Consider the following 26,682-nt stretch of genomic DNA (forward strand, 5'->3'; position numbering starts at 1 on the left):
AACTTTTCATGTATCTTTTCCATTGGATGCTACATGGCCAGCAGTCTTCCCCTTCTAGTCGATAGCTCTATATGACAGCCTTCCTTGTTTCTGGGGCTCTGCTCCCTTGTCTACGAGAACAAAATGCATTAAGATTTGTTTACAACTTCCATGGAAGTGAGGACTTTCTCCAAACAATGATCTCACTCCAGTCCTCTCCTCTTTTGACAACAAAATATCATTCTAGTGTTGGAGGTGCTTCCCTCTTCAAAATTGAGCAAATCCCATATTTCTGAGTTTATGAATAAGGATGTCAAACCACTGGGAAAGGAGCATCCATGGTTGTGTCCATGCCAGTGGTCACAATGATAGGATCAGTAGAAGTGGTTCACGCCTATACCTCCATGCCAACGAGCCAGCGACACGATCGGTTCTCTCTGGATCCATGTTGTCACTGGAGTTAATGAGCTTCCAGTTCCTCCTAAGTGGTCTCCTCTTCTAAATCACTGGCTTCTATTACTCCCCTTGCTCTCCTCCTAGTACCCTTTCCCGCTGCAAAAAAATACAAGACCAAATTTGTGAAGGATTAAAATGCCAGACACAACGCTGCATTGGATCTTCACTGGCCAAAAGCATCATGTCTGCATATCCATCCTCACTAGTGCGAAGTGTTGGGATATTGTCATTAATAGACAACAACATGTGTAACCTAAGTTGTATTGTTAAAATCGCTATAATAAAAATTGTACCAACTATTTAACAAAAATGGTGCAACTCATGCGCTGTCACCATTTGTGCCATAAATTATGGTCAAGTTGCCTTATCATCAATGCATATAAATAAAGACATTATTTGAGAGCAAAATGAGAGAGAGTATGTGAAGAAAAGAGAGGAAAAGAGAAAGGAGTGGCTGTCATGTTCAACAGTGTGTCAAAGCAATGGGAGTTGAGTTTGATCAATGAAGGGATTTTTCTCATCAATGTGTGTTGTAACAATTTCTCTATATTTCTAATAATATTGGCTCTTTTTTCATGAATATAGCCGGTTTGTCAAATCACGTTAAATATTGTATTAATGTACTTAGCCACTAATAAACAGCTATTAATACATCATCAGTCGGATTCCCAGAAAATTGATCACAAGATGTTTTTTTAGAATTGAGAGCATATAAATAAAGACATTATTTATCATCGATGCATATAAATAAATACATTATCATCGTTGCGGGTGCTAGAGTGTTAGAATGGTTAAAATGGTTAAAATGGGCAGAGTGTTAGAGTTCGTTGCGGGTGCTCTCTCTGGGTAGAACAGCACCCTTGCTTCTCATATGTATATATAGTCTCCTATAATAATACAGTGTCTCCTGTTTACCTCACCACGATCCATTTGACTCTCCACCCAGGTACAGATTCTAACCTCCATTAATGGAATGTGTTTACTACGAGGGCAGCGACGAAACGTAAAGAGCTAGGTAGTATCGCTGCATGCTGCCATCTATACATCTCCTGATCAACTTGTAGCAAGTTTTAAAAATGGACACCGAGAGAATTATATGTTCGTAAAAGGTTAGAAATCTCTTAAAAGCTGCAAGTATCACCCAGCCATTAGGGTGAAGTTGGCTAAAACATATTCCATAGCTCGTGAATATGTTTTCTTTTTAGTGAAACCAGTCTAAGAGAGATTGTCGCCACACCTAAAAATAGAAAATGACATATTTATCTCGGATTCCCTGCATCTCCTACCCTCGATAATCTGGCTAGTTCTTTATTCAGGACGGGGAACTCTATATATCTTCATATGGAGTTGAGGATGATGATGGCATTACGGATATACATGGTTATTGCTATGAGAGTTACTGTTACCTTTTAGATGCCTTTCAAGAAATTCAGCAGCAACAGACCTAGACATGGTGATATATACACACACACACACACACACACGATACTTAAATCTTCGTACACACACACACACACGATACTTATATATATATATATATATATATATATAAGAACACGAAGATTTAAGTATCGTTGAACACTATCCCAGAGGAATAAATGGTAAGATATGTATAAAGAGCAATGTTTGCGCTCGTGAGTAAGGCAATCATGAGATTTTGGTGCAAATGTTCTTACACTTGAATGAAAAAAGTTTATAGGGCAAGTGCTCACCTGGGTTGCTAGGTGTGTGCTCTCTAGGCGCCAGCTCGCCCTAGGCTAGGCCCAAACGAGCATCCAGGTATGGCCTAAACCTTTCTTCTTCTATATTTTTTTCCTTTTTTGTTTTACACATAACCCTATAATTTTTCCTCATAAATACCCACACGACAATATTATCAAAATAAGGTGGTTATTTTTAGTTTAGTTTAGTTTTTATCTAAAAAAAAATTATAAAAAATTTATTTAAAAAAAATTAACAAGTTTTGGTTCGGTCAGGTTATTTTAAAATAAAAATCAAAACTCAACCGATAGGTTTTGGTTTGGATCGGATCGGTTTTGGTTCGGTTATTTTATATTAAAAACCAAAAATTATATTGTTTGTTGGGGTTTTTTTGTAATTTCTAGTGGGTTTAGTTTTGGTTTTGGTTTGGCTCTATTTTTTTTTTGTTCAGCTCAGTTTTATCAGTTTGGTTTTTTATCAATATCATTCAGTTAGGTTTGATTTTTTTATTTCAAGCTTATGAAATAGAATCGATTGATTTTTTTTAATATTTTAATTAATTTAACTGGATTTTTTTTTTACAATATTGGTTTTTTATTTATTTATGTTTTCAGTTAAACCAATTTTTCAGTTTTTTTCTAACCCCTCTGTCAAACCAACACTTTTATTGAAAACAACACGGAGACCTTTTCCACGACCAATGAACTTCACTCTCTTATTTCATAAGGTAAGAATCTAGCCACTTTAGGGTAGCCACCCTTGCAAGGCGAGCTACAAGTAGCGTCGCCACCCCTACGCATGTTGTTTTCCTTGGAAAAGGTAAAGCCATGAAACACGTTTTTATAAGACTTTCAACAGGAGAGGACATTCATCTCTCCACTGCATGCAACAAAACATATCTTCCTTTTTCTTTATCCTTGTTACTCATGATTTTAAAATCGGTCAGTCTGGCAAACATGTTAACCTGAGATTAAAACTGGACTGGCTTGAAAAAAAAAAAAAAGAAAAACCCGGTGTGACCTGATTGACCCAACTACAAATTTATTGACTTTTATTTATTTTTATTTTTTTTTACTAAAACAACATCATTTTAATTTAAAAAAATATATATTTTGACTCAACTAACTTGATATCCTAATCAAAAACCCAAAACCTGAACCTTGACTACCGAGACAATCACGGGGCGTTTAAAACTATGCTTTTACTTGCTCATCGCTACAACGATCTATCCGCTGTGAAAAAGCCTAGAGATTTATTGAAGTTTTTTTCTGATTTTATCGGTGCTTGATATTTGCCAAAGTTAGAGAACTTACATTAAGGGTCTGTCTTTTTCTCCCATGGAATTAGTTGGAATTTGCCTATTAGCAATAATATATTAAAGTAATGCTACTTGAACTTCCAATTATTCTTTTCAAAATGAGTTAAAAGAATAATGTTGTTTTTGGATTTAGGTTAAAATAACTAAATTATCAAGGTAAAATTACAATTTGCAACAAAGTAATTATGCAGCTTTTTTTATATGAAGTGTATTTGGTAATGTGACGCAAGGTGTTTTTTAATTGAGAATACATTAAAAAGATATTTTTAAAATTTTTTTATTTTTTATATCAAAACATTAAAAAAATATTTTAAAAAACATCAATTTAATATCTTTTAAGTAAAAAACAGTTTAAAAAAAAATATTGAAACGTTATAAATATGCAAGACAAAAGAAAATTAAAGGATTCTACTATGAATGAGCAAAAAACCTGAAAAACCGATTAAATCGAGAAAACTAAAAAAAATAACTGAAAAAACCAAACTGTAAAAAAGTAAAATTTTTATAAAAAGAAACCGACCGGTTCGATTCTGTTTTGGTTTTATAAGCCTGAAACCGAATTGAACCGAACCCAAACTGAAAAAAAAAAAAACTAAGCTAAACCAGTTTGAACTGGTTTTATCCTAAAAAACCGAACTAAACCGAACCAAAATCAGTCAATTTGAAACCTATTTCGGTTTTTTAAAAAAAAATTAGTTTGATTATTTTTTTTATAAAAATCAAACCGAATCTACCCTTAGATCTTACGCCATATTATAAAATTTTGCTTTCAAATTGGACATGGGTGATCACGATTGCACTTGTAAAAAAAAATATTTTTGACTTTAAAAATTTGATTTGATTATTTGTTTTCAAGATCAATTTGGTTTCGTTAGGTGACAAAGATGATGGGATCACGTGATAAAGATCTGTGCAAATCCTTCTTATCCTTCTTTTTTAAAGTATAATTGGTGCTAAGTCACCATTCAATTTTACTTTCATTCAAAACACCTAATAACATCTAGTGGTGGACTCAGTCAATAATGTCTTTTCTCCCTTTTAAAAAAAAAATGAATTCTAACTTTTTTTAGTATTAAAATGAAAAAAAAAAAAAAATGGACACGTGGAGCAATACGTATATAAAAAAAATGGACACGAGTGAAAAAAAGCTTCGACCTGGGCACTGAGAGCTCCCACCTACCTATGGATGAATAAAGTAAGTTGAATTGAGAATATGGATAATAATTTAACTTGAATATGATGAATATTGAATTGGATGAGTGAGTTTTTTTAATTATTTATTTTATTTAATAAATAACAAATAAGATATAAACATTGTTAAACTTGATTTTTGAAATCCAATTTAAACACAGCTCTATATATATAAATACACACGCATTGCTCCTTGTATCTAAATTTTTTACCTAGTAAATTTTATGATTTAATTTCATGAGATAAAATTTTAAATTATATTAAAAAGATAAAATTTAAAGTCAGAGGAACATAATATAAAATATATAAAAAAAAAAGTATAGTCCGTTTCAAAAATTTTAGAGTTTTTATTTGGATCCAATAATTCATTTTGTTCATTTTTCTATTCCTGAGTTTGAGAAATAAAATAGAAATTCATTGAAAAGCAATTAAATTACATGTTGGCTACATTTAGACCACTTAAAAATAAATGATATTTGTATCAATGAGTTTATTTTTTTTAGAGGAGTTCAATGAAGGTGGCTTTTCTCTCTAAACATGGTAAAAAAAGTAAATTAAGATTCATTTGGTTTATTTTTGATTTGGTTGATTTTTATTTTTAGAGTGATTTTGATATGATTGTAAAATTTTATGTGATTTTTCAAGGTTTATCTGATGTTTTGAAAGTGTTCTTAGATAAAAACAAGCTAAAATTTGGTTTTTTAGGTTCAAAAACATGAACCCTATTCTTTAGGTCACCTCAAAGACTAGGCGCTCGCCTATAATAGAAGATGATTTGTTTCCATTTCTAATAAAAAAAAATAGTTAGATTTTGATTTTTTATTAGAGCCAGATGCATTTATTCTCTTTTATTTTTACCCCTTTTCATTATTTGTTTCAATTTAAATATTAATCTTTTTATTTATTTATTTTTAGTTGCATGATGCTTCAAAGAAATTAGTTTCATTTGTAATAAATTATTTTCTTAAATATTTTATATAAATTGACTATGTTTGTAAGAAGTTTGTATATAAACAAAAATGAATATTTTATTTATTATTAGTGACAACATTAAACAGCTAAGATAATATGAATGAAAAGATTTAAAATAAAATAGTCAATTGGTGTTAAAAATATATGTGCACATTTATTTTTTATTTTTACTATAAAAATTAGCTTTTATTTTAATATTTAACTAGTATCAATAACGTTTTTTTTATTTATCAATTCATTTACTTCTTATTTTATTTTATAAGGAATAAACAATATCTCTTTATTTCTTAATTAAAAGAAAAATTATACATGAAAATATATCAATAACGTTGTAAATTAACTTAAAATTCTATCCGCAACACAAACAACATATTAGTATTTTAAGATTAAATCATTATATTTTAAAAGGCATCCACATCAATAACATGTTATTTTATTATATCCAAAATTAACCTAAGATTTTATCAGCAGTCAATAGCTTAACAAGGATGATAAAACTAAATATATGCTCAAAATACTCTATATCATAGTTTTGAAATCCAGTCCGACCCGGCAGATCGACCTAAAACCTGGCCGATCCGGGACTAGAACCGGGTCAGGTTAAAAAAAATAAAGGAAAGAAAAACATGTCATGATCTCGTGGGTTAACCTGGTAAAACTCGGCCAGAAATCTATTAACTTTTAATTTTAAAAAAATTAATTCAATCGACCCGATAATCCAAATCAAAATATAATAACTTAATAAAAACCTGAAGAGCAGGTCTTAAAACTATGCTGCAGACAACTACCTCAGATTGAAAGCATCCCACGCAGAGGTACCAAAGCAACAGGTTGCAGACCAATCATTTTCTAAGAATTAGTCCGACCTAAGACTAGAAAGTCTAGAACAGACATTTGCTTTGTTCAAGTGCATGGATTTCTGTTACTAAAACTTGGAGTGCTGTCTGCCACGAGCTTTATGGGCCCCATCAATAACTCCAAATGGGCCCGGTTGCCCCACCGCTCCTTGTCATTTCTTCTACTCTAGCCGCCTCAAAGCATTCACATTCTTTTATTAAAATCATTTTTTTAATATTTTTTAAAAATTATTTTTAATATCAATTCATTAAAATCATTTAAAAAAAATTTCAATCACATTTATAAACACTATATTAATTAAAATATCTAAAAAAAATCATTTTAGTTAGCTACCTAAAAAAAATATTATTACATTCATATTTGTTTAGAATAAAGACTTATGAATATTTTATTATTGTGTTTTAAAATTGATTAATGATTTTTATTTTCAAAATTCGAGTTATTAAAATATTTATAATTACACAACAAAATCATTTATATGAAAGCTAAAACTGCACCTTTAAAAATTATTGTTGCAATTTTATTGATGTTTCTCAAGAAATTGATTACATAAAATATCCTTACCAAACATGTTTAAAATGATCATCATTTAAATAATAAAATAAATTTTCATTCCTTAAACTCTTTGTCAACATTAATCCATAGAATAAGCATTAATATTTATTCTTCTACAATTACAAAAAACACTAATGACAATGAGAAGGTCACTATATCCACCATTGTTAAATCCATCAAAATCATCTTTACATCTACACCAGCACCCCTAAGACATTTTCTCCAAAAGTACATATAAACAAGTAAAAATGATATCATAAAATAACATTTCAATGTACCTAAAAGCTACATGTTTCTCTTTATTTATTTATTTTAGCAAAAACAATAAATGCATGAGTGCATTTGTGCTTAAGAGGGGTGTGCACATTTTATTAACAAACTTTGTGGAAACTAAATAGCTCAAGAAAAAAGAAATTATTAGGAGAATTTATATTTATATAAGTTGTCAAAACAAATATGTTTTTTTATTATTATTCAACAGATTTTCTTATTGAAAAAACTTGTCCAAGATTATCACTTCAGTATTTAGCTCATGCTTGTACTTAAGCATATAATAGTAATACCAATAATAATGTACCATACACTACAAAATACAAAGGAAAGAGCTCTATTAACTACAATAACAAAGAGTTTACTGGAAATTTATATACCTTAATATAAAGGAAATGGTAACCAATTCAATCAACTTATTGATCTCATAGTCATGAACATTCTTACGCTAATTATCAACCTATAAATAGTTTCACAAAATCAAGAAATTACTTGTTTTATTTTGATGCAAAAAAAAAAAAAAATACTAAACATATATGAAAAAGCAAGGTAAAGGGATAAATCAGGGCATATTGAATTGGAAATTACAAGGTGAATTGTTTTAGTATGGTGCAATGGGTATAAACTTTGACCAACTAGGACATCCATTTCTACAAGCATTCAAATATAAAAGTGATGAATAAATAAATAAATAAAACATGGCAAATGAGATTGAATCAAATCAAATGAGGGTGCTCATTAAAAGAGAAAAACAAAATATCAAACTAAATAAACATGTCGAAAAATAAATAAAGCAATTAAAAAGCAAAAGTGGTAACAATCAAAAGGGGAAGGATAAAAACTAGGTTTTGAAGATCAATTTATACCTAAATGGAGAACGAAGTAAAGAAGAATAATTATGTAACAACTTCAATTTTTAAATCATATTCGATAATAATATCATGTCATGAGTCATTTAAAATCATGAAAAAAAATTAAAAGAAAAAAACCTTATAATCCTTGATTCATGATTACAATTTACTATTTTTAGAGTCATTTAAGATTCTATTAAATTTAGATAGGTTTCTTTTAAAAGTGAACATTTTCAAGTATCGACATGAACAATCCACATACAAAATCAAGACTTAATTAATAATCCAATAATCTTGGACCTTTCTCATAAACAACAAAAACCATCATCATTTTCCAAAATCCATAACCATTCACATTAAAAAATATTTCCCAACAAGGAACATAATTAAGAGTATAAGAAATACTATGAACTAGTTGCATGCATTTTTAATTTAATAAAAAGGAATAAATCTTATGTTAAATTCCAAACCTAATAAAAGAAATTCAATAGTAACATTACATGCATATTAATACTAGTTTATTTTATATTACAAAGTTAGTCACAAAAAGAAATGTTATAAATAATATATTGCTCTGTCCAGGTCTTTTATAAACCTAAAATCAATTTATTATAAAAATACAAGTATATAACTCAATAATTTTCATAACAAAACATAAATGCCTTGATTTTTATTTCATTAATCCGAAGTCAACACTTTAAACATAAAAGCATAATCTTTTTTTACTTGTTAACTATTTGATTCCACTTAAATAATTCATTAATAACTCAACGAGTTAGTTATACTAAAACCATCAATCACATTAGCGTCATTAACTCCGCTCTGGACAGCTAATCAAATTAAATATTCCAGTTGTTAATTATATTGATACCACTAGCTTACTCATGATAACTAATTAAATTAAATATATTAGTAGTAAACTACATTGATATGACTTGCTTAGCTCCCGACAGCTAGTCAAATTAAATATTATAGCAGTCAATTACATTGATACCACTAACTTCACCCGGGAAAACTAGTCAATTATATTAATTTCACTAGCTCCATTTAGAACAACTAATCAAATCAATTCTTCTTTAGTATTAGCATTTTTATAAATAAATACACATGTTTAAGAATTTACAATTTGAAAGACTTAAGGAATCTTCTGAACAGAAAAGTGCAGGGCATCTACTTAGAGTCGATGCACAAGTCACTACTCTCTGCAATTGTCCTATTCCAGTAGCCTCTCTTGAACCATTAGAGATATAATTGTCGTAAACAATTCAATACATTATAATTGTTTTTCTTCAAATTCCTATTCAACCAATATAATCAAACCTTTAATAAGGAAAACCCTTAAAACTTCTTGCACATACACATTTATTAGGTTCATATTCATTCTCAAAGGTTCAATTGTCCTTTTTTTCTTTTTTCTTTTTCTCTAGGTTGGTAAAAACTTCAAGGTTTAATCCCTTGAGTTTTCATTATAGTTTCTTATAGTTTTTTTTAATACAATCATTCAAATACATTACATATTCACAATTCAACATAATCCTCATGGAAGTTTAAAACAACAACTCATTTTTCTCCTACCTTTTGGCAAAAAACATTTATTTAAGAACCAAAGGTTCCTTTTTTAAATTCCATACAACTTTCTTCATATGAAATCATATAACATGTTATATAACACAATCAAACATAATTTACGCACCAATTTGATTAAGCAATCCAAACTCTTTTATTTCAACACATGGTCAAAACTACCATTAATGGGAGACATGAGTTTTCTCCAATTTTTGTGTTAATTTGATATTACCCACTCATTTTACACATCACTTAATGCAATTTATTTTGAATATCACAACAATTAAATAAAAACATCAATTTTCATTCTTCTTAGTCTTGGCTGATTCTAACTTCAAGGGAAAATGGTTTCCTTTCAAAAAAAAAAATTTCATTAATTAATTTTACCTATTAGTTATTTATGATTAAGAACACAAAATTAAACAAAAATCATCATTTTAACCAACCAATCATCATAACCCTAACTTTACATAATGCAATCATTAACATTTATGCTTAAAATCATAATAAAACTTCGATCAATCATGGTAATAAAGTTCCTTACCTCTTAACAACACTAATTCAAGGTAGATTTTACAAAGAAAAACTCAATTCCTCTTTACTCTTTACTCTATCTCTCTAGCTTCATGAATCTCTAGCTTTTAAGCATCACAAACTTAACCAAAGCTTGAAATTCTTTGCTTTGATCCTTTTAAACTTTCTTTAAAGCTCTTAATCCAAGTATTTTAAGTGTTTTTTTTTATGAGAAAATCAAGTGAAAAGAAAAAGAAAATTCTTCCCCTCTCTTGTTATCTTTGTTCGGCCAAAGCGGCTTCCAAAAGAAGCCAAGGCTACAAGTTTATATTCCCACGTTATTGATATTTACAACAATGTCATTATGTCTAGTTCATATGTTTTTCATTTAATCGGATACATTGTCTCGATATTCTTTTTAAATACCGTACATATAAGTTTATTTCCCTAAAATTTCCTTTATAATTATCCAGTACTATTTCATTTTATTTTTTTATTTAACCTATTTCATTATTGAGTTAATCTTTCGATAGTTTACTAATACCATACAAATTTTATATGAGGGTTTACATATTTGAAATTGACGGTGATATTAAATTACAAGGAAAAGGCCTTAAAATAGAGAGAATGGAAAGACGATTTGAAACTAAAGATGTAAAATAAAGATGAAGAACAACCTACCCTTCAATCTTTCCTTTCCTCTATATCTTTTGTTTTCTTTTCCCGCTATCTCAAAACAATTTAAAGAGTTTAACAGTGCTCGCTATATGTAGCGGGCACTATTAATGAAGCTAGAATGGAAAGCTCGTTAAAGAGCATGAATATTATAGAGAAAACCATATTGACTACTATTATATCTAATGACTTTATTTATAGAGCAAAGTGTGGATGCTATCAATGGCTGAATTCAAAATTATTTTGGAGCACCCCTAAGCCATTGTTTGTGAGTTGTTCATGAAGCTAGAATGAAAAGCCTTTTATAGAGCATAAATCTATGGAAAAACACCACATTATTATAGCTTAGGACTCTCTTTAGAGAGCAATGTGTAGATGCTTTTAATGGCTGAACTTAAAATTAGTCTGGAGATCCCCTAAGCAATTGCTTATAAAATTAAAGTTATAAAACTCGACTTAGAGGTTGCCTTAGGGTAAAATATAAGTTATGGGTTGAAAGTTAGAATTAATCTGGGTCGATAAAAATATTTGTTTAAAAAATAGATTCCACTCAATTCTATACTCGTATAACAACTTTCTCTTTTCTTTTATCGTCTGTTTAATATTTATTGATCCTTGAAATCGATAGTCAAAGTATAGGGCTTGATCGTTTCAATCTTGATATATATTGATACAATTGTGTATATTTCATTTATTTGTCATCATTATATTACCAATTATAATGTTTGTAACAACAACTTCAATTTTTCCTTTCTTCTTCAATCCTTTTAAAAGTACAAAGAACAAGAAAGATGTAGCCTATAAAAAATTTAATCTTTTTCTCTCATTCCTTTGATGAATCCTTTCTTCATTGTCTTAAAACTTTAACTAATTCCCCCATTTCATATTCATCGTTGATTGCAATCAATTTCTCTTAGTTTTTCTCAGCCCTTGATTCTATCCTTTGCACATTACAAAGCCATTAATCTACTTTCCTCTCTCAAGCTTGATAATTCTCTGGATTTTACCTAGATAATAGTGTTAAACTCCTTAATCTTTGCAACTCGATTAGTTCAAAGATTAAACCTTTTTGCCATCATCATCTTGTCCTTAATTTTTCACTTCACATCCTTAATGATGATTTAATAATATCTTTTTTTTGTTCAGCTTTTCTAATTTCTATCAGACTTTTGGAAAATAAACTTCAATCTCTCAATTCATCATCTTTCATTAATTCAATTAAAATCTATTTAGAGATGCAAAGGAAAGATCTCTTAAAGATTTTTTTAACCAATCCAATATATATGGCAAAACTATAGGAGATTGAACCTTAAATCAAGGGATTTGATATATACAATTGGTGTTTCTATTTAATATAACTCTAATGACTTACATTAACACTTCCCCTCAAGTTGGTGTATAGATATATTTTTATTACCTAACTTGTCAAATGAGTCATGAAAAATCCTACTAGAAATTGTTTATGCTAGTTTATTTGTCAGCTAGTCTTTTGATTTAACAAATGAGAAACAAATAATCTTTTTTTTTAAGGTTTTGTTTAATGAAATGTCTGTTCAACTCCATATGTTTTGTTCTATCATACTGAATAGGATTTTATGAGATATCAATTGTAGTTTTATTATTACAAAACAAGTTCATTTTCATGTTAAGACCTAGCTTATTTCTATTATTAACCTTCTAAATTATTTTAATCATCCAAGTGAAGACACTTTTCACACATTTTATTTTTAAATTATCTAAGTAAAAAATTAGATTTCAAGATTATTATATCGGTCAAGTTTAATATTACCAAATAGTTTAAAGTTTTTCTTTTTTTACCTTCAATTTTTTTTTTATTCAAGCAAAAGCATGGCACCGTAAACTATTACTTTCTAATAAAAATTTCAAATTTTATGAGGTAAGACGTCTCATTCAGAACACTTTATGTAGCTATCATCATATTATGAAACTTATGACTTTTCTATATAGATAACAATCAGAGAGGAAGGAAAAACACCCTGTCTCAATCCCATTAACAAGATTTCCCCCTCTATGAAATTTACCGAACACTCGCTCCCCTCTCTCATCAGTCTAGGTCAGCCCATTTCTCCCTCTCCCTCCACAAATCCCCACTCCATATAAACGACACCCTTCTATTGACAAAACGTCACCGTCCACCATTCCTGGCCATCCCCCAAAGACAATCATGCAATTATGCCTATACTCTCTATCCCCTCCATCTCCTTCCTTCTCTCCATCTCCCAACAATCACAACCATTGACTTTTTGGCGTAAAAGTTTTGATTCTTAGTAGAAAAGAGTACATTTTTTTGAAGAAAAGAAGAAAGGATGGAGCAAGCAGTTCTTGATGATATAATCGAGAGGTTATTAGAGGTTAGAGGGAAACCTGGGAAGCAAGTTCAGTTATCAGAGTCCGAGATCCGGCAACTATGTGTGGAGTCTAGAGAGATTTTCTTGCGCCAGCCTAATTTGTTGGAGCTTGAAGCACCCATCAAGATTTGTGGTATTTCTTTTCTTCCTAGATTTGCTTTAGTTTGTGTTTTCTAGCGTTTTAAGAATGTCCCATGTTTTTATTTTAGCAACCCGTGTAAATTTTTGTGGTCTTTTATGCTTTACCTTTTGTTTATTTTTTTAGGCTTGGAGGGTTTTTTTTTTTCCTTTACTTTTTTTAAGGATTGGTGTTTAGTTGCTTGCCATGTTTTTTTGTAAGTAAAGATTGTGTCTTTGATGACCCTATTAAGATTTGTAAGTAAAGATTGTGTCTTATATGAACGTCACTTTGTTGGTTTTGTGTCTTGGAGGATTCTTTTGTGTCCTAGGTGTGATTTTATTGCTTATTATAAAGTGTTTGTAGGGACTTATGTTTTTGTTTAGATGAAAGGTTTAAATTTTACATGGATTATGGTAACCCCATTTGGTGTTGACTAGTTTGTGATTCTTGGATTGGATGGGGTGCTTCATTGAAGTGCTTTTTTGTGATTTGTAGTTGTCTTTTGGTGAAGCCTTGGAGAGTTGTTTTGGGTTTGTTTTACCTGAAATTGAAAGTTGTGACTTGCCAGTGATTTAGCAGTTGTTTATTGCTTCTTTTTGCTGCACAACAGTATCCAAGTCTATATTTTGGCGCAGCTATCTTTTTATGATGTCAACGTATTCTGGTTTTTTGGCTTGATTGGGCTCGCTTGCTTGTTGATTGTGTTTTATATTTCAATGATCCTTGTCTGTAGTTGGACAAACCCATAAATTTTCATTGTATTTTATGCTATCTTCGCTTGGTATGCTGCTCTTATTTGATGAATTTTTAATTTTTTTTTTTATGTTTTGGGCACAATTTCATTGCCATGTTGGTTACTTATCTTCTTGTGTATGTATTGGTTTTGGGAGAATTCATTTTGCCAACTGCACATGATACTTGGAAATAGCTTGTGGACAGTGGGTCCAACTTGGGGCTTTATGTTCTGGAGAATTCATTTGTCTTGTTTGATTTTGATTGATAGATGAATCTTACTGATTTGTATGTGTTTTGTATGTTCGTATATGCTTATTCGCAAGCTGTGTCAAGACTGTGAACTGAAGTTTGCATTTCATGAACTTATCACGGGTGTCAAATTGACTATTGATACATTTTATTACTTTTTTCATCTGAAAGCATTTCATTTATTTATGGAAACTTGTCTTCTTGTTTTATATATGTGCATTACAAAGGGATTAAATTGTACCAAGGCACGTGATGGGTTTGCATTTTTTATGTTTGTCCATTTATGCCCTTTGTATTGAATGTTCAACATTGAATTTTGACTTGCCAGGGAAATAGTGCAATTGCTTGCATTGAAGTTTAATTGTTTTTAATGAATTCGTGATTGGTTGAATTTAAATTGCAACCATGAACTTTGCATACATATCGAGAACTTCCCAAGAGATGTATGTGCAGTTTGGCTATCTTTATGCATCAGGATTAGGAGTTCTTAAATGTCTCAGAGTAATTCACTTGAATCAAGAGCTACAAAAAAATACATGTTATAGTTGATTAAGGTTATGCGGCGTTGTACCAAAGAAAAAAAAAGTTGCATGAAGAATCTGATCTTACAAATTCTGGCCTGTGTTGTGATTCCTTTTTTATGAAAGATGCATAATCTTGTCACAATTACCAAATATTGAGGCCTGCTAATTATTGACCCTCATAACTAAGTTATGCGTAACATTTTCTGTATATTAGCAAATCACATTTTTCCATGAAGAAATGTTTGTGAAAACTGTGTTTTAGACATTGCAATGTCTGATTAGTTGGGTGTACTAAGCGCTCTCTTCTTTGATAATTGGCAATAATTGCATGTTTGTGTTCTCCTGTTGTGGAGTGCCGAGGATCCTTCATGTGGGTTTTTGTTACATTCCCAAAATATGTTTGCTGATCTAATGAATTTTATTTGAGTTGCAGATTATTGCTTTTCTTTTTTATTTCTATTTGATGCTGATCTATTTTCTTGTATTGAATCTCTCTCCTGTTCTGTTGAGGGTTCACATATCCTTTTACATGATTTTGCTCATGCACACTGGGAAAAGATTGCTATGAAGTTGTTTTTTGTACCTTTCCTGTTTGTGTCTTCCATGCACTTGGCTTGGTTATGTGCGTGTTAGTATTCCTATTGACACTGCATGGCAGAACTTGCTCAGGATTTTGATTGCAGGCTAGTCATGCCCTAATACAACACCTGCATGATCACTACTATGGCCATTTAATGCTAATCATCATTTCCTGATCTATCCTTTTGGTATTTTTAAATGTCTTTGAGGTTTATGGTTTATTAGATGTCTAAGAAATGTTATTGTCTGCTTTTCATTGTCGTGTTATTATCAAAGTAAATGGTTTAATACTTCCAAAATATGAGTTATATACTTTTTTATTAATATTTTTGATATTTGACCTCAAAATTGCAAGTACAAATTGCACTAGGAGATCGGAAACTGCTTGTGTTCGGATCTTAATGTACTTGTGTCTTTTTTATTTTATTCAAGATTCTCTAAGCAGTTAACAGAATTTCCTAATTATTTTGATAGCACAGTATTTTGTTTTCTTTAGTTGCATGTTCTAATCTGAACAAAGTTTGAATGATGCTTTGTATTGATCCTTTGAATTATGTATTTCTCTCAAATACTCGGGTTTCAAACTTATTAAACCAACCATCAAACTTGCTCTCTTGATGAGTGTGTTGGATATTCAGTGACATTTGCTCAGGAAATTTGTCCTTATTCTCTTTGATGCAATCTTTCCCCATAAATCCTAGTTTCTTTGCAAAGTCTCTTTTGAAAGTCATTTCCCATGTAGAGAGAAGCTCTAGGTGTTTTCCATTTGCAGCAATCCACTTGAATATTTTCTTGAAAATGCTGTATATGCATTTTCTAGAAAACCCCATTTATTTATTTTTGGCCATGGCTACAAAAATGGTGAAGCCTTTCATCTCTCCAAAGGTGAACAAACAAACGTACTTATTATAATGGTAATCTTGTCCTCATTACTCTTGTATCAAATATATCCTTAAGGTCATTACATTCATGGTTTACGTGCTTGTGCATGATCAAATGTCCATTTATTCTTTGCTGGATGATGCATTGGTGATGGATTTATAGATGCAGTTCTCTTATGTTGTTTTGAAGTCATTGATTTAAAAAATATGATTGTGTGTGTTGATGAACAATCAATATAGGTAATATTATAAATTAGGAAAGAATTGGCATCTTTATGTATCACTAGATTTTTTTTTCTCCCCTTCCTTACTAAGGAATTTTCTACTGTTGTTGGAATATGCTTGTAACATGCAGGTGATATCCATGGTCAATATTCTGATCTTCTAAGGCTATTTGAATATGGTGGTTTCCCTCCAGATGCAAACTACTTATTTTTGGGGGACTATGTGGATCGAGGCAAGCAAAGCCTGGAGACAATATGTCTTCTCCTTGCTTATAAGATAAAATATCCAGAAAACTTTTTCCTCTTGAGGGGAAACCATGAATGTGCTTCAATAAACCGCATATATGGTTTTTACGATGAGTGTAAGAGAAGGTTTAATGTTAGGATATGGAAGGCATTTATTGATTGTTTTAATTGCCTACCTGTGGCTGCACGAATTGATGAGAAGATTCTCTGCATGCATGGTGGATTGTCTCCAGAGCTAAATAATTTGGAACAGATTCGAAACTTACAGCGCCCAACTGATGTACCAGACTCAGGTTTACTCTGTGATCTTCTCTGGTCGGATCCTAGTAAAGATGTTCAGGGTTGGGGGATGAATGACAGGGGAGTTTCATACACATTTGGTCCTGACAAGGTGGCAGAGTTTCTTCAGAAGCAGGATTTGGATCTCATTTGCCGTGCCCACCAGGTTTGAACTGTCACAGCAATTCAATTTCTCTTGGGCAGGCTTCTAGTTGAATTCATATCCACTATTACTTGTAAGGTTGTTATGAATTAACAATCTGGAGCCACACTTATATCCTTTATTGAATTGCTCAGTTTTCTTTTGGGAACCGTTCATATGTTTGGAGTGGTTTTTGAGCCAATTGGCCCTTGAATTTCTTTGTTTACCTCAAGAAAATGGCCCTTGACATTTTCCCTATAAATTTATAACTTACTGTGATATTGTCTCTGGTTGTCCATTCTATTCAGAGTTTTCAGTTATAACAGAGTTTATTCTTTTTCAATCATTTCTAAGACTTTATGATTCGTTCTTTCCTGAATGTATTTTGCAGGTTGTGGAGGATGGATATGAGTTCTTTGCCAACCGACAACTTGTAACTATATTTTCAGCGCCTAATTACTGTGGGGAGTTTGATAATGCTGGTGCTATGATGAGTGTGGATGAGACTTTAATGTGCTCTTTCCAAATATTAAAGCCTGCTGAAAAGAAATCAAAGTTTAAGCCTGGAAACACTTCAACCGGAGTAGGTGTTTTTGGGAGCACCATTACAGCCAAGCCTGGAAACCCTCCACCAGGAGTCAAGGTAAATGCATGACTTATAAAGACCTGAAATGCTGTTTTTCTAGTGGATTTTTTAGATAGATAAGATAGATAACTAGAGTACTCGATGTTAATTGTATGATAATGTGCCCTTTTGTAGTTCATGTATTTATTTAAATATTTTGGTCAAGACAGTCAAGTGGAGAAGTAGTTAATGTTTGTCCTTGTCTATGTTCTGGCAGAGCTTTCCATCTTTCATGGTCATCTTTTGAAAGTGATTTTAGTGTATACCTTTACAGTTTTTATCTGGCACAACTTTTAGGAGGGGAAAGTTTCAACCATTTTCTCATGTATCCAAAAGACTGAAAAGAAACTTAAGAAATTGTGCATGCTTCACAATTTGAACTCCAGTTTTTCTTCTCTTAACTTTTCCTTTCTCCATTACTTTGATACTTTGGCACTCTTTTGTGGCTGTCCTGTTGCTTGTAAATGTACTTTTCTCTTTCCCCTTCAATTGGAATAAATCTGCAGTTAGTGACTTAGTGTGAATGCTCTCTTCTACATTGGCTGACCAGGGATAAATGTGCCACCATGTTGAATTGACAGATGCAATGGTGGAGCGACTGTAGAGTTGGATGAAACATGGTGCATAAGGTGGCTTGTTTGTGGTAGTCAAGCAAATGGTTTTAGGGTAGTTTTAAGGGAAACTCATTGTTTAGTCATGGATAGAGAATCTTCTGCAATTTAATAAAAAAACTAATGCTGTGAGGAGGAAGACATATTTGTTCAACCCTCTTGAAGTTTGTATTATACAGCTTGCATGTGTTGATAGTGCTTTCTCAACTCTCTCTAAATGGGAAAACCACTTGCCATTCGTTCAAAAAAAGAAATTTATCTATTCTGTCCATAAAAAGGGGAGAATGCAAATTATGTATTTTGTCTTCGTTGCATTTGACTTATGCTTGTTGTGTGTTTCGGTATTTTTATTTTACATATAATTGCTGACTGTCATATTTTTTTGTTTTGTTTATGGCATTGCAGTCCTTCCTTGGCCCAAACGTATGACTGATGGATTTCCACGTAGAGATCAAGCTTAGTTGGACCAAGAACACTCCGACATTCAAGGTCCATTTAATTTCCTTACTGTATGCTGAAATTTGTATAAATTGGAGGGGGTGGTGAGGGTGGGGGGTTAGAATCCGATGCAAAGATTTTGCTTTCCTTATATAAAGTTGGGTTTGAAGATAGAAGGCTGAGTTCTCCTCTTCTTGATTGTACACTGATAGTTGCTAGAATTGCTGCTATGAATTGTTTCCATGTTGCTCTTATTGTTCCTCACATCTGGGAGCTTTTTAAAAAAAAAACCAGAGCTAGGGGCTGATCAGGGCAAGCACAAAGTCATAGGTCAGCTCATTTTTATTTATTTTTTAATTCTATAAAAAATTAAAAACAACATCGTTCTGAGAAGAAAAGAAAGGAAAAAAGTCAACGTGTTTTGGCCGTTTGACCGTGATACTAAAAACAGTGTCTAAACAATGAACTCGTGGATCTCAATACCATCTTTGAGTTTGAAGGAGCTGTGCAATACACGGAGATGGACTTTTTCTTTAAAGAGATGCTTCCCCCTCTATGTATTCTGCTGTTGTGTGTTCATCTTCTTAGAGGCTATGAGGTCTATAAAAGATCATATGTTTTCATATTATAAAGTGTGTTCAAAATAACCGAGTTATCAAGAAGAAAAAAAAAATGTATATATATATATATAAAGTTAATTGAAAAAAACAAACCGAGTGTTAAAATTGATTAAAAAATACATGAAAGAATCTCGGTTCGGTTTAAAGGGTCTGAAATTGATTCAACTAAACCTAAACTGAACCAGAAAATCACAAAAACAATAAAGGTATAAAAGGAAAATATGAAACAAAAACTGAAATTGAGAAAAACCAAGCCCCTCCCTCTCTCTGACAGCCCAACCAGCCACCCTCCCTCTCACTCCATAGCCCAACATCCACTTTCCCTGTCAATATTGTTCAATAAGCAGAACATAAACGAACGAAATGGAGTTGAATCGAGACGACTCATTGGTGAGTCAGATGGGCGGGGGAGTATGTTCAAATGATAAAACAAGTTGAAGAGAGTGAGGATTTGTGGCCTCAAAGACAAAAAAAAAAAAAAAAAAAAAAAAAGGATCTTCTATTTCCTGCTTTCTTTTCATGTAGTGATCTGATCTCAAGTTCAAATTTGCCAAGTTATAGACCTGATTTGAACAATAAGCGTCCACAGAGAGAGATGTATTTACTGTTCAATGTAGCATATATAGTTTATATTAGAGCAGAAGAACTTATGAACATTTTATCAAGAACTTGCTCTCAAATGCTTTAATGTCCAAGTTCTTATATTTTTTGTCATTCTATCTGCCCTTGTGCTTGCAATCTCTCATTCTAATGTATTGCAATTCTTTTTTCGCAGCTTAAAGTTGTGTGAAAAAGGAGATCCATCAATTCTTTTTATATAATTGAGGGATCGGACTTAATAAAGTTGTAATTGTGATAACAAGTTATTCTAAATAGTTAGTTATGATTTTATCATAATTAAATAAGGTTTGTTTTAGATAGATTACATAAATGATCTAGAAAATAAATTTATAAAATTGCTACTTTAATTGTTGGATTTTTAGATTTTAAAAATCTCACTTCAGAATCCTAATTTTGACTTATGATTTTTTTGTTATTTTTTTTATTTTATGCTATTTTCAGGTTTTATATTTTATTTCTTTGTAATCTTAAATTTTTATTTTTGTTTTGTAGTTGAGGTAGAGTTTTTGGTTTATTTAAAGCTTTATAAATCTTTTAAGAAAACAAATTTTATTATTGTTATTGTAGAGAAAATAATATCTACAAGCTTTTATTTTTTTAAAATTGCCTTCAGCTTCCAATCCGCATCAAGAACGTAATTCCTATAAGACCACATATTGTAAACTCAAAACTAAAAATGGATGCGGATGGAAGCTGAAGGCAATAAACTAACCATCTAGATGGTGGCCTAGTGCTTAACCTCATTATGGTCCTGGACCGTAGTAGTTATAACTTATAAACAAAAAACATGTTGGCCATTTCTAATACTTGGACTTCTTTTTGTGTTTTTAAAAAAAAATTATTTTTTACTAATTTTAAATTAATATATTTTTATTATTTTAAAATCATTTTATATGTTGATGTCAAAAATAATTTTAAAAAAAAAAAAAAAAATCATTGACATGCATTTTAATACAAAAAATTATTTGAAAAACAGCAACAACCACACTGCCAAGTAAATATACAACTTCCAAAGGAACAGAAGCGTTGGTTTGCCAACCTAACCTCATTCCGAAGGCACTGTTTATTTTTTTCAATGTTTGCTGTCTTTGGTTGTTCAGCAGATAGGGTTAGGGTTCTTGAATACGAGATCCATGGGAGGGAGTTGAATTGGGAACTTGTCCTGTGGAATCAACGGTTTTGTAGATTTTCTACAAGAGAAGGGAGTATGACAAGAAGCTTATATCTCTGCTGATGTTAGATTTTTGTTAGGAGTCCTTGGGAAAATTTGAGAAAGGGGAGAAGAGCTGACCGGCATGAAATAATTTGGAGTTCTTAAACTGTTTTTTAAATTTTTTTATATTTGTTTGTGAAAAGTTGTCAATAAAAAACACTTTTTTAATTAAAAAAAAATCTGGTTTGATTTTCATGAAAGTGTTTTCCTTTTATTTTGAACGAAAAACACTTTTTGAAAGTTATGAAAAAATTAGAAATGTCATCTTGTTTGCTGATTATATCAAATTTGGTCCTCAAACTTTTGATTGCTATATATATTTTGTTTTGAATATTTATTTTTCAATTTCATCCCTTAAAATTCAATTTTTATATTAATTTTGGTCCTTATTTTTATAATTATTATTTTCTTTTCCCTTATTATTTTTTAATTAAAATTTTATATCTATCAAATTTGGTCCTTATTCTTTTGATTGTTATTTATTTTATTTGAAATAATTTATGAAATGTTAATTATTATTATTTTAATTTTTTTATCTTTTAATTTTTTTATGTTTTAGATTTGATCTCTATTATTTTAATTATTATTTATTTTATTTGAGATAATTTATAAAATTATTTTTTTTTAATTTCATTCTCATTCAACTTTTTAATTTATAAGGTTTGTTTCTTATTATTTTAATAAACTTGAAAAAAAAATTAATAAGTTATTTTCCAACTCATTTTTCATGACATAACCAAACACTTAAAAGTGTCTTTCAATTTATTTTTCATATACTACCAAATATCGAAAAATAATTCACTTTCTCAAATTTATTTTAAAAAAAAAAATTATTTTTCAACAAACAAACGGGGCGATTATATATATATATATATATATATAAAAGAACTAAGACATTTTTAAGTCAATTCTCCATCAGGTTTGACGTCTATGCTATTTTTATGATGATTTTCAAGAATTTATGTTGCCTTTGCTTCTAAGAAATTTCTTAAATTGACTTGTCGGTTTGATTCTTTCTTTTTTTTTTATCAAAAATAAACTAGTCCTCGGTAGAAAAAATGCTTATAAACTAGTACATTGAGAATTTTAAGAAACGACTGGTCAAACGACATGGAAGGCAGACAAGTCAAGGGGAACCTTTCTTCACTCCATGAACTGCCATTTGTGTTCCAAAGCAATCCGAGGAGAAGGACAGGAAGCCATAATAATAAATTATCTTCTGGGCCATGAACGACAGACACCTCAAGGTCTTCTGCTACTTTTCTCGATATGCTATTCCACATATCTGCTTTCCTTGTGATTTCTCTCTTTTTAATATATAATCGTGCTGGTTTCACATGTATTATTTATTATTTAGTTATTCTTTCGAAACAAAAAAAATAAAGAAAATTAAGATAAGAAAATATATTTTTTGGAAATATTAATTAACCGAGCGCAGTCCACTCAAATATTCGGGAGAAGATCTTTGAATCCTTATGCAGTCCATTCAATGAATTGGGACATCTAGCAAATAAATAAATATAAATTTATTATAAATCTTCCTTGCCATTTTCATGATCCGATTCATATTAGGATGAAAAAAAAACCGATAAAATCAAAAGAAGAAAACTAGAAAAAAAAAAACAATTAAAAAAACTGAACTGTATAAAAAATCAATTAAAATTTTAAAAAAACCGACCATTTTGGTTCGATTTTGATTTTATAAGCCTAAAATCAAACCGAACTCAACTGAAAAAACCGAGTCAGACCAGTTTTGTCCTCAAAAACCGAACTGAACCAAAGTCGATTGGTTTGAACCGATTTTGATTTAAAAAAAAAAATCAGTTTAATTATTTTTTTTATATAAAAATCAAATTGAACCAAAAACAATCAACTTTTATTAGAACTTGTCTAAATTGTGTTAGTTTCATAATCCAACTCGATTTATATAATTTCTTTATTGTTGCATACGTTTTGAATATTTTTAAATTTTATATTTATTTTTATTTTAGTGCTTAGATGGACAAAATATATAAATAAATATTTTAAAAATACAAAAACAAAAGTATAAATGTTCCTAGAAGATTCCTTTATCATTCAACTTTCCTTCTCTTCTTTTTTTCTCTCTTTTGGCCCCCACAGGAGATGTGTTTTTCTCACATTTCTCATGGACTAAGTAGATCATTCTACTGGTAAGGTCTCTTTTTCCTTCAAAGAAAATGAAATATCCATCTCCGTGTGGAAGCTTGACCCCAATTACACTCCTTACTGAACATCATTATGGCAAATTTCCTGTGGCCATGAGAGCATTAAGTCAAAAGAAATGGCTTGATAAGTGCATGTGACCATATTGACACCACAAAAAAAAAAATTAAAAAGATGCTTAGTAGATTCTTGACGTATATATTTTGAAATCTGTCTTGACTAGCAGAGGAGCACTTAAAATTTTTTTGTAAAAATAAAATGAATCACATCACTTAACATACACGATGGGTTTGTTTAAGAGTCTAATTATGATTATTTTTTTAAAATATTTTTTATATTAAAATATATTAAAATAATATTTTTTTATTTTTAAAATCAACCCATCAAAATTTTAATCATCTACACAACAAGTCAAAAGAAATGGCTTGATAATTGCATGGGACGATATTAACACCACAAAAAAATAATTATGAAGATGCTTAGTAGATTCTTAGCGTGTATATTTTGAAATCTGTCTTGTCTAGCAGAGGAGCGCTTAAGAAACTTTTTGTAAAAATAAAATGACTCCTATTATTTATTTATTAAAAAATATAATTATGATTATTTTTTAAAATATTTTTATATTAAAATGTATTAAAATAATATTTTTTATTTTTTAAAAAAATATTTTTAAACCTAAACAACAAGTCAAAAGAAATGGCTTGAGACGTGCATGAGATAATATTAACACCACAAAAAAATAATTAAGCAGATGCTTAGTAGATTCTTAGCGTATATATTTTTGAAATCTGTCTTGACTAGCAGAGGAGCACTTAAGAAACTTTTTGTAAGAATAAAATGATTCCATTAAAAAATTGAATTATAATTGTTTTTTAAAATGTTTTTTATATTAAAATAATATTTTTTTTATTTTTTAAAAAATATTTTTAAACCTAAACAATAAGTCAAAAGAAATGGCTTGAGACGTGCATGTGATAATATTAACACCACAAAAAATTAATTAAGAAGATGCTTAGTAGATTCTTAACGTATATATTTTGAAATCTGTCTTGACTAGTAGAGGAGCACTTAATAAATTCCTTCAGTCACGGGTTTACTTTTATTTTCTTTGCAAAACAGTGTGCGTTTGTTTTTGCATTTTAATTTGTTTTTAAAATTTTTTTATATTTTAAAAATATCAAACTAATATATTTTTAGATATTTTTATGGTTTTAATGTGATAATATTAAAAATAAATATAAGAAAAACTTATTGTTATATATTTTTAATTAAAAAAAATTATAAAAATAAAACGAATCATTGTTTCTTTATTTTAAAAGTATTTTTAAAAAAATTAATTTTTTTTTTATTTTTTTACTTCAAATTAATATATTTTTAGTGTTTTTAAATCATTTTAATATGTTGATACCAAAATAATTTTTATAAAATAAAAAAATATATCATTAACATGTATTTTAACACAAAAAATTATTTGAAAAATAATTATAAGTACACTGCTTCTGTTTGACTAAACTATTAATTTGACTTTACATTTGATATTTCTAGACTAATTCTTTTTAGGATTTATCAGGTCTCAAGTTTGAGTTAGATATGCATTTCTTGTAAGAGTCTGGGACATCTCATGGTTTTACTCACTCACCTGGACCCATAAAATTCACTTTTCGAAAAGTGGGGTTTCCTCGAATTCAAAAAAAAAAAAATTAGGGTTTGATTCATATTTATTCGTGTGTGTATTTTTTAATTTATTTTTTAGCATTTCGGTCCACAATCATGGCATATATATGACATCATTGACGACCTAGAAAGAATTAAATAGCAAGGCCATTAATTTCTCCATCAATCTTCGACAATATTGCAAGCACCCATGTGAGCTTGCACTATGAGACGCAACTTAAGATTACGAAATCAAAAAAGATTTTTTCTAGTGATATGTAATTGCTTGTTCAGGAACCAACGCTTTTTTTAAAATTTAAATTTAAAAAATATATTTTTTATTTTTAAAAAATTATTTTTAATATTATAATTTTTAATAAAAAAATAATTTGAATTATAACTGTTACTACATTCTTAAACATTCTAAATATATATTTTTTTAAAGAGGTTTACATCCCTTATGATGTTGCTTATATCATTTTTTTTATTTAGACACTTAAGATTAGTTTTAAATTTTGAATAAATACCTTTATGTTTATGTTTTTGTTTTTGTTTTTGTTTTTATTTTTATTTTTGTTTTTGTTTTTGTTTTTATGTGTTCAAGAAACTAAAATGGTCAGATAAGAAATTAAGATTGAAAGAGACATTTGTAAACCTCCTTTGGCCACCAAGTTTTTCTGCGACAAATGATGGATTGCCTTAGAAATTGGTAACATGAAGACAGAATTGCTCAGAGGAGAAAGAAAGAAAAAAACTATAAACCAATTTCTCATCACATCACATGGGTAGGTCCTAGCTAACTTCCAACTTCCACTAGTTGGTGGATGATTTTTTATTTTTATTTTTATTTTTATTTTTATAATTTAAGTTCAGTGCTTCATTACTTTTGGATGGAACTATTATAATCACTTCATGTAATATTATGATGTGTTTGGTTCTCAAGAAAACTGTTTAAGGAATCGAAGAAGTAACTCTTTTTTATATTTTCTTGTATTTGGCATCGTGTAACAATTTGTATAAATAAATTTTTAAAAAATGTTATAACTTTTTTTTTACCCAAGATCTTAACAAAAAAAATTTAGTGAAACTTATACAAAATTATTATATATTAATTAACCAAATACTTTTAAAATAATATTCAGAGTAGAAGACAATTTCAACCCGTGGTATTAAAGGAAATTTTTCAAGGAATTGAAGAAGGAATAGCCATTTTCCTTTACTCTTTTGATCTTTAGTCTAATTATCTACTAGTATCCATTAGGTAAAGTTAGAATTGAAGTCCAAACATAGTTTAATTTTGCCATCACCAAAAAAAAAAACTTGTTTTTACTTAGAAGCATGTTTAGGGTTTGGGAATTGAAGGGCCATGTATCCTTTTTCAAGTTCAATTAATTTATTTGGGATTTTTTTTGTAATCATAAATATCCGAATTAATTTACACGTATCTCAATTAATCTTTCAAA

The 26,682-nt window shown here is 29.8% G+C and overlaps 1 protein-coding gene across 1 annotated transcript; it reads left to right on the forward strand.

Moving 5' to 3' along the window:
* Window positions 1-12,898: 12,898 nt before the first annotated feature.
* LOC118050630 (serine/threonine-protein phosphatase PP1 isozyme 3) lies at window positions 12,899-19,192 on the forward strand. Its single transcript, XM_035061022.2, has 4 exons — window positions 12,899-13,407; window positions 16,719-17,278; window positions 17,646-17,897; window positions 18,896-19,192. The coding sequence occupies exons 1-4, from the start codon at window positions 13,233-13,235 to the stop codon at window positions 18,917-18,919; spliced, it is 1,011 nt and encodes a 336-aa protein (XP_034916913.1). The 5' UTR covers window positions 12,899-13,232; the 3' UTR covers window positions 18,920-19,192.
* The last annotated feature ends 7,490 nt before the right edge of the window (window positions 19,193-26,682 follow it).

Source organism: Populus alba, chromosome 19 (assembly GCF_005239225.2).
Source record: "Populus alba chromosome 19, ASM523922v2, whole genome shotgun sequence".
NCBI classification, from domain to species: Eukaryota; Viridiplantae; Streptophyta; class Magnoliopsida; order Malpighiales; family Salicaceae; genus Populus; species Populus alba.

What these genes read in the sequence shown, in the direction of transcription:
- LOC118050630 (XM_035061022.2), top strand. Translation starts at nt 13,233, where the DNA reads ATGGAGCAAGCAGTTCTTGATGATATAATCGAGAGGTTATTAGAGGTT. An exon ending in AGCACCCATCAAGATTTGTG is followed by an intron (nt 13,408 to 16,718) that starts GTATTTCTTTTC and finishes TGTAACATGCAG; the next exon opens with GTGATATCCATGGTCAATAT. An exon ending in ACCCTCCACCAGGAGTCAAG is followed by an intron (nt 17,898 to 18,895) that starts GTAAATGCATGA and finishes ATGGCATTGCAG; the next exon opens with TCCTTCCTTGGCCCAAACGT.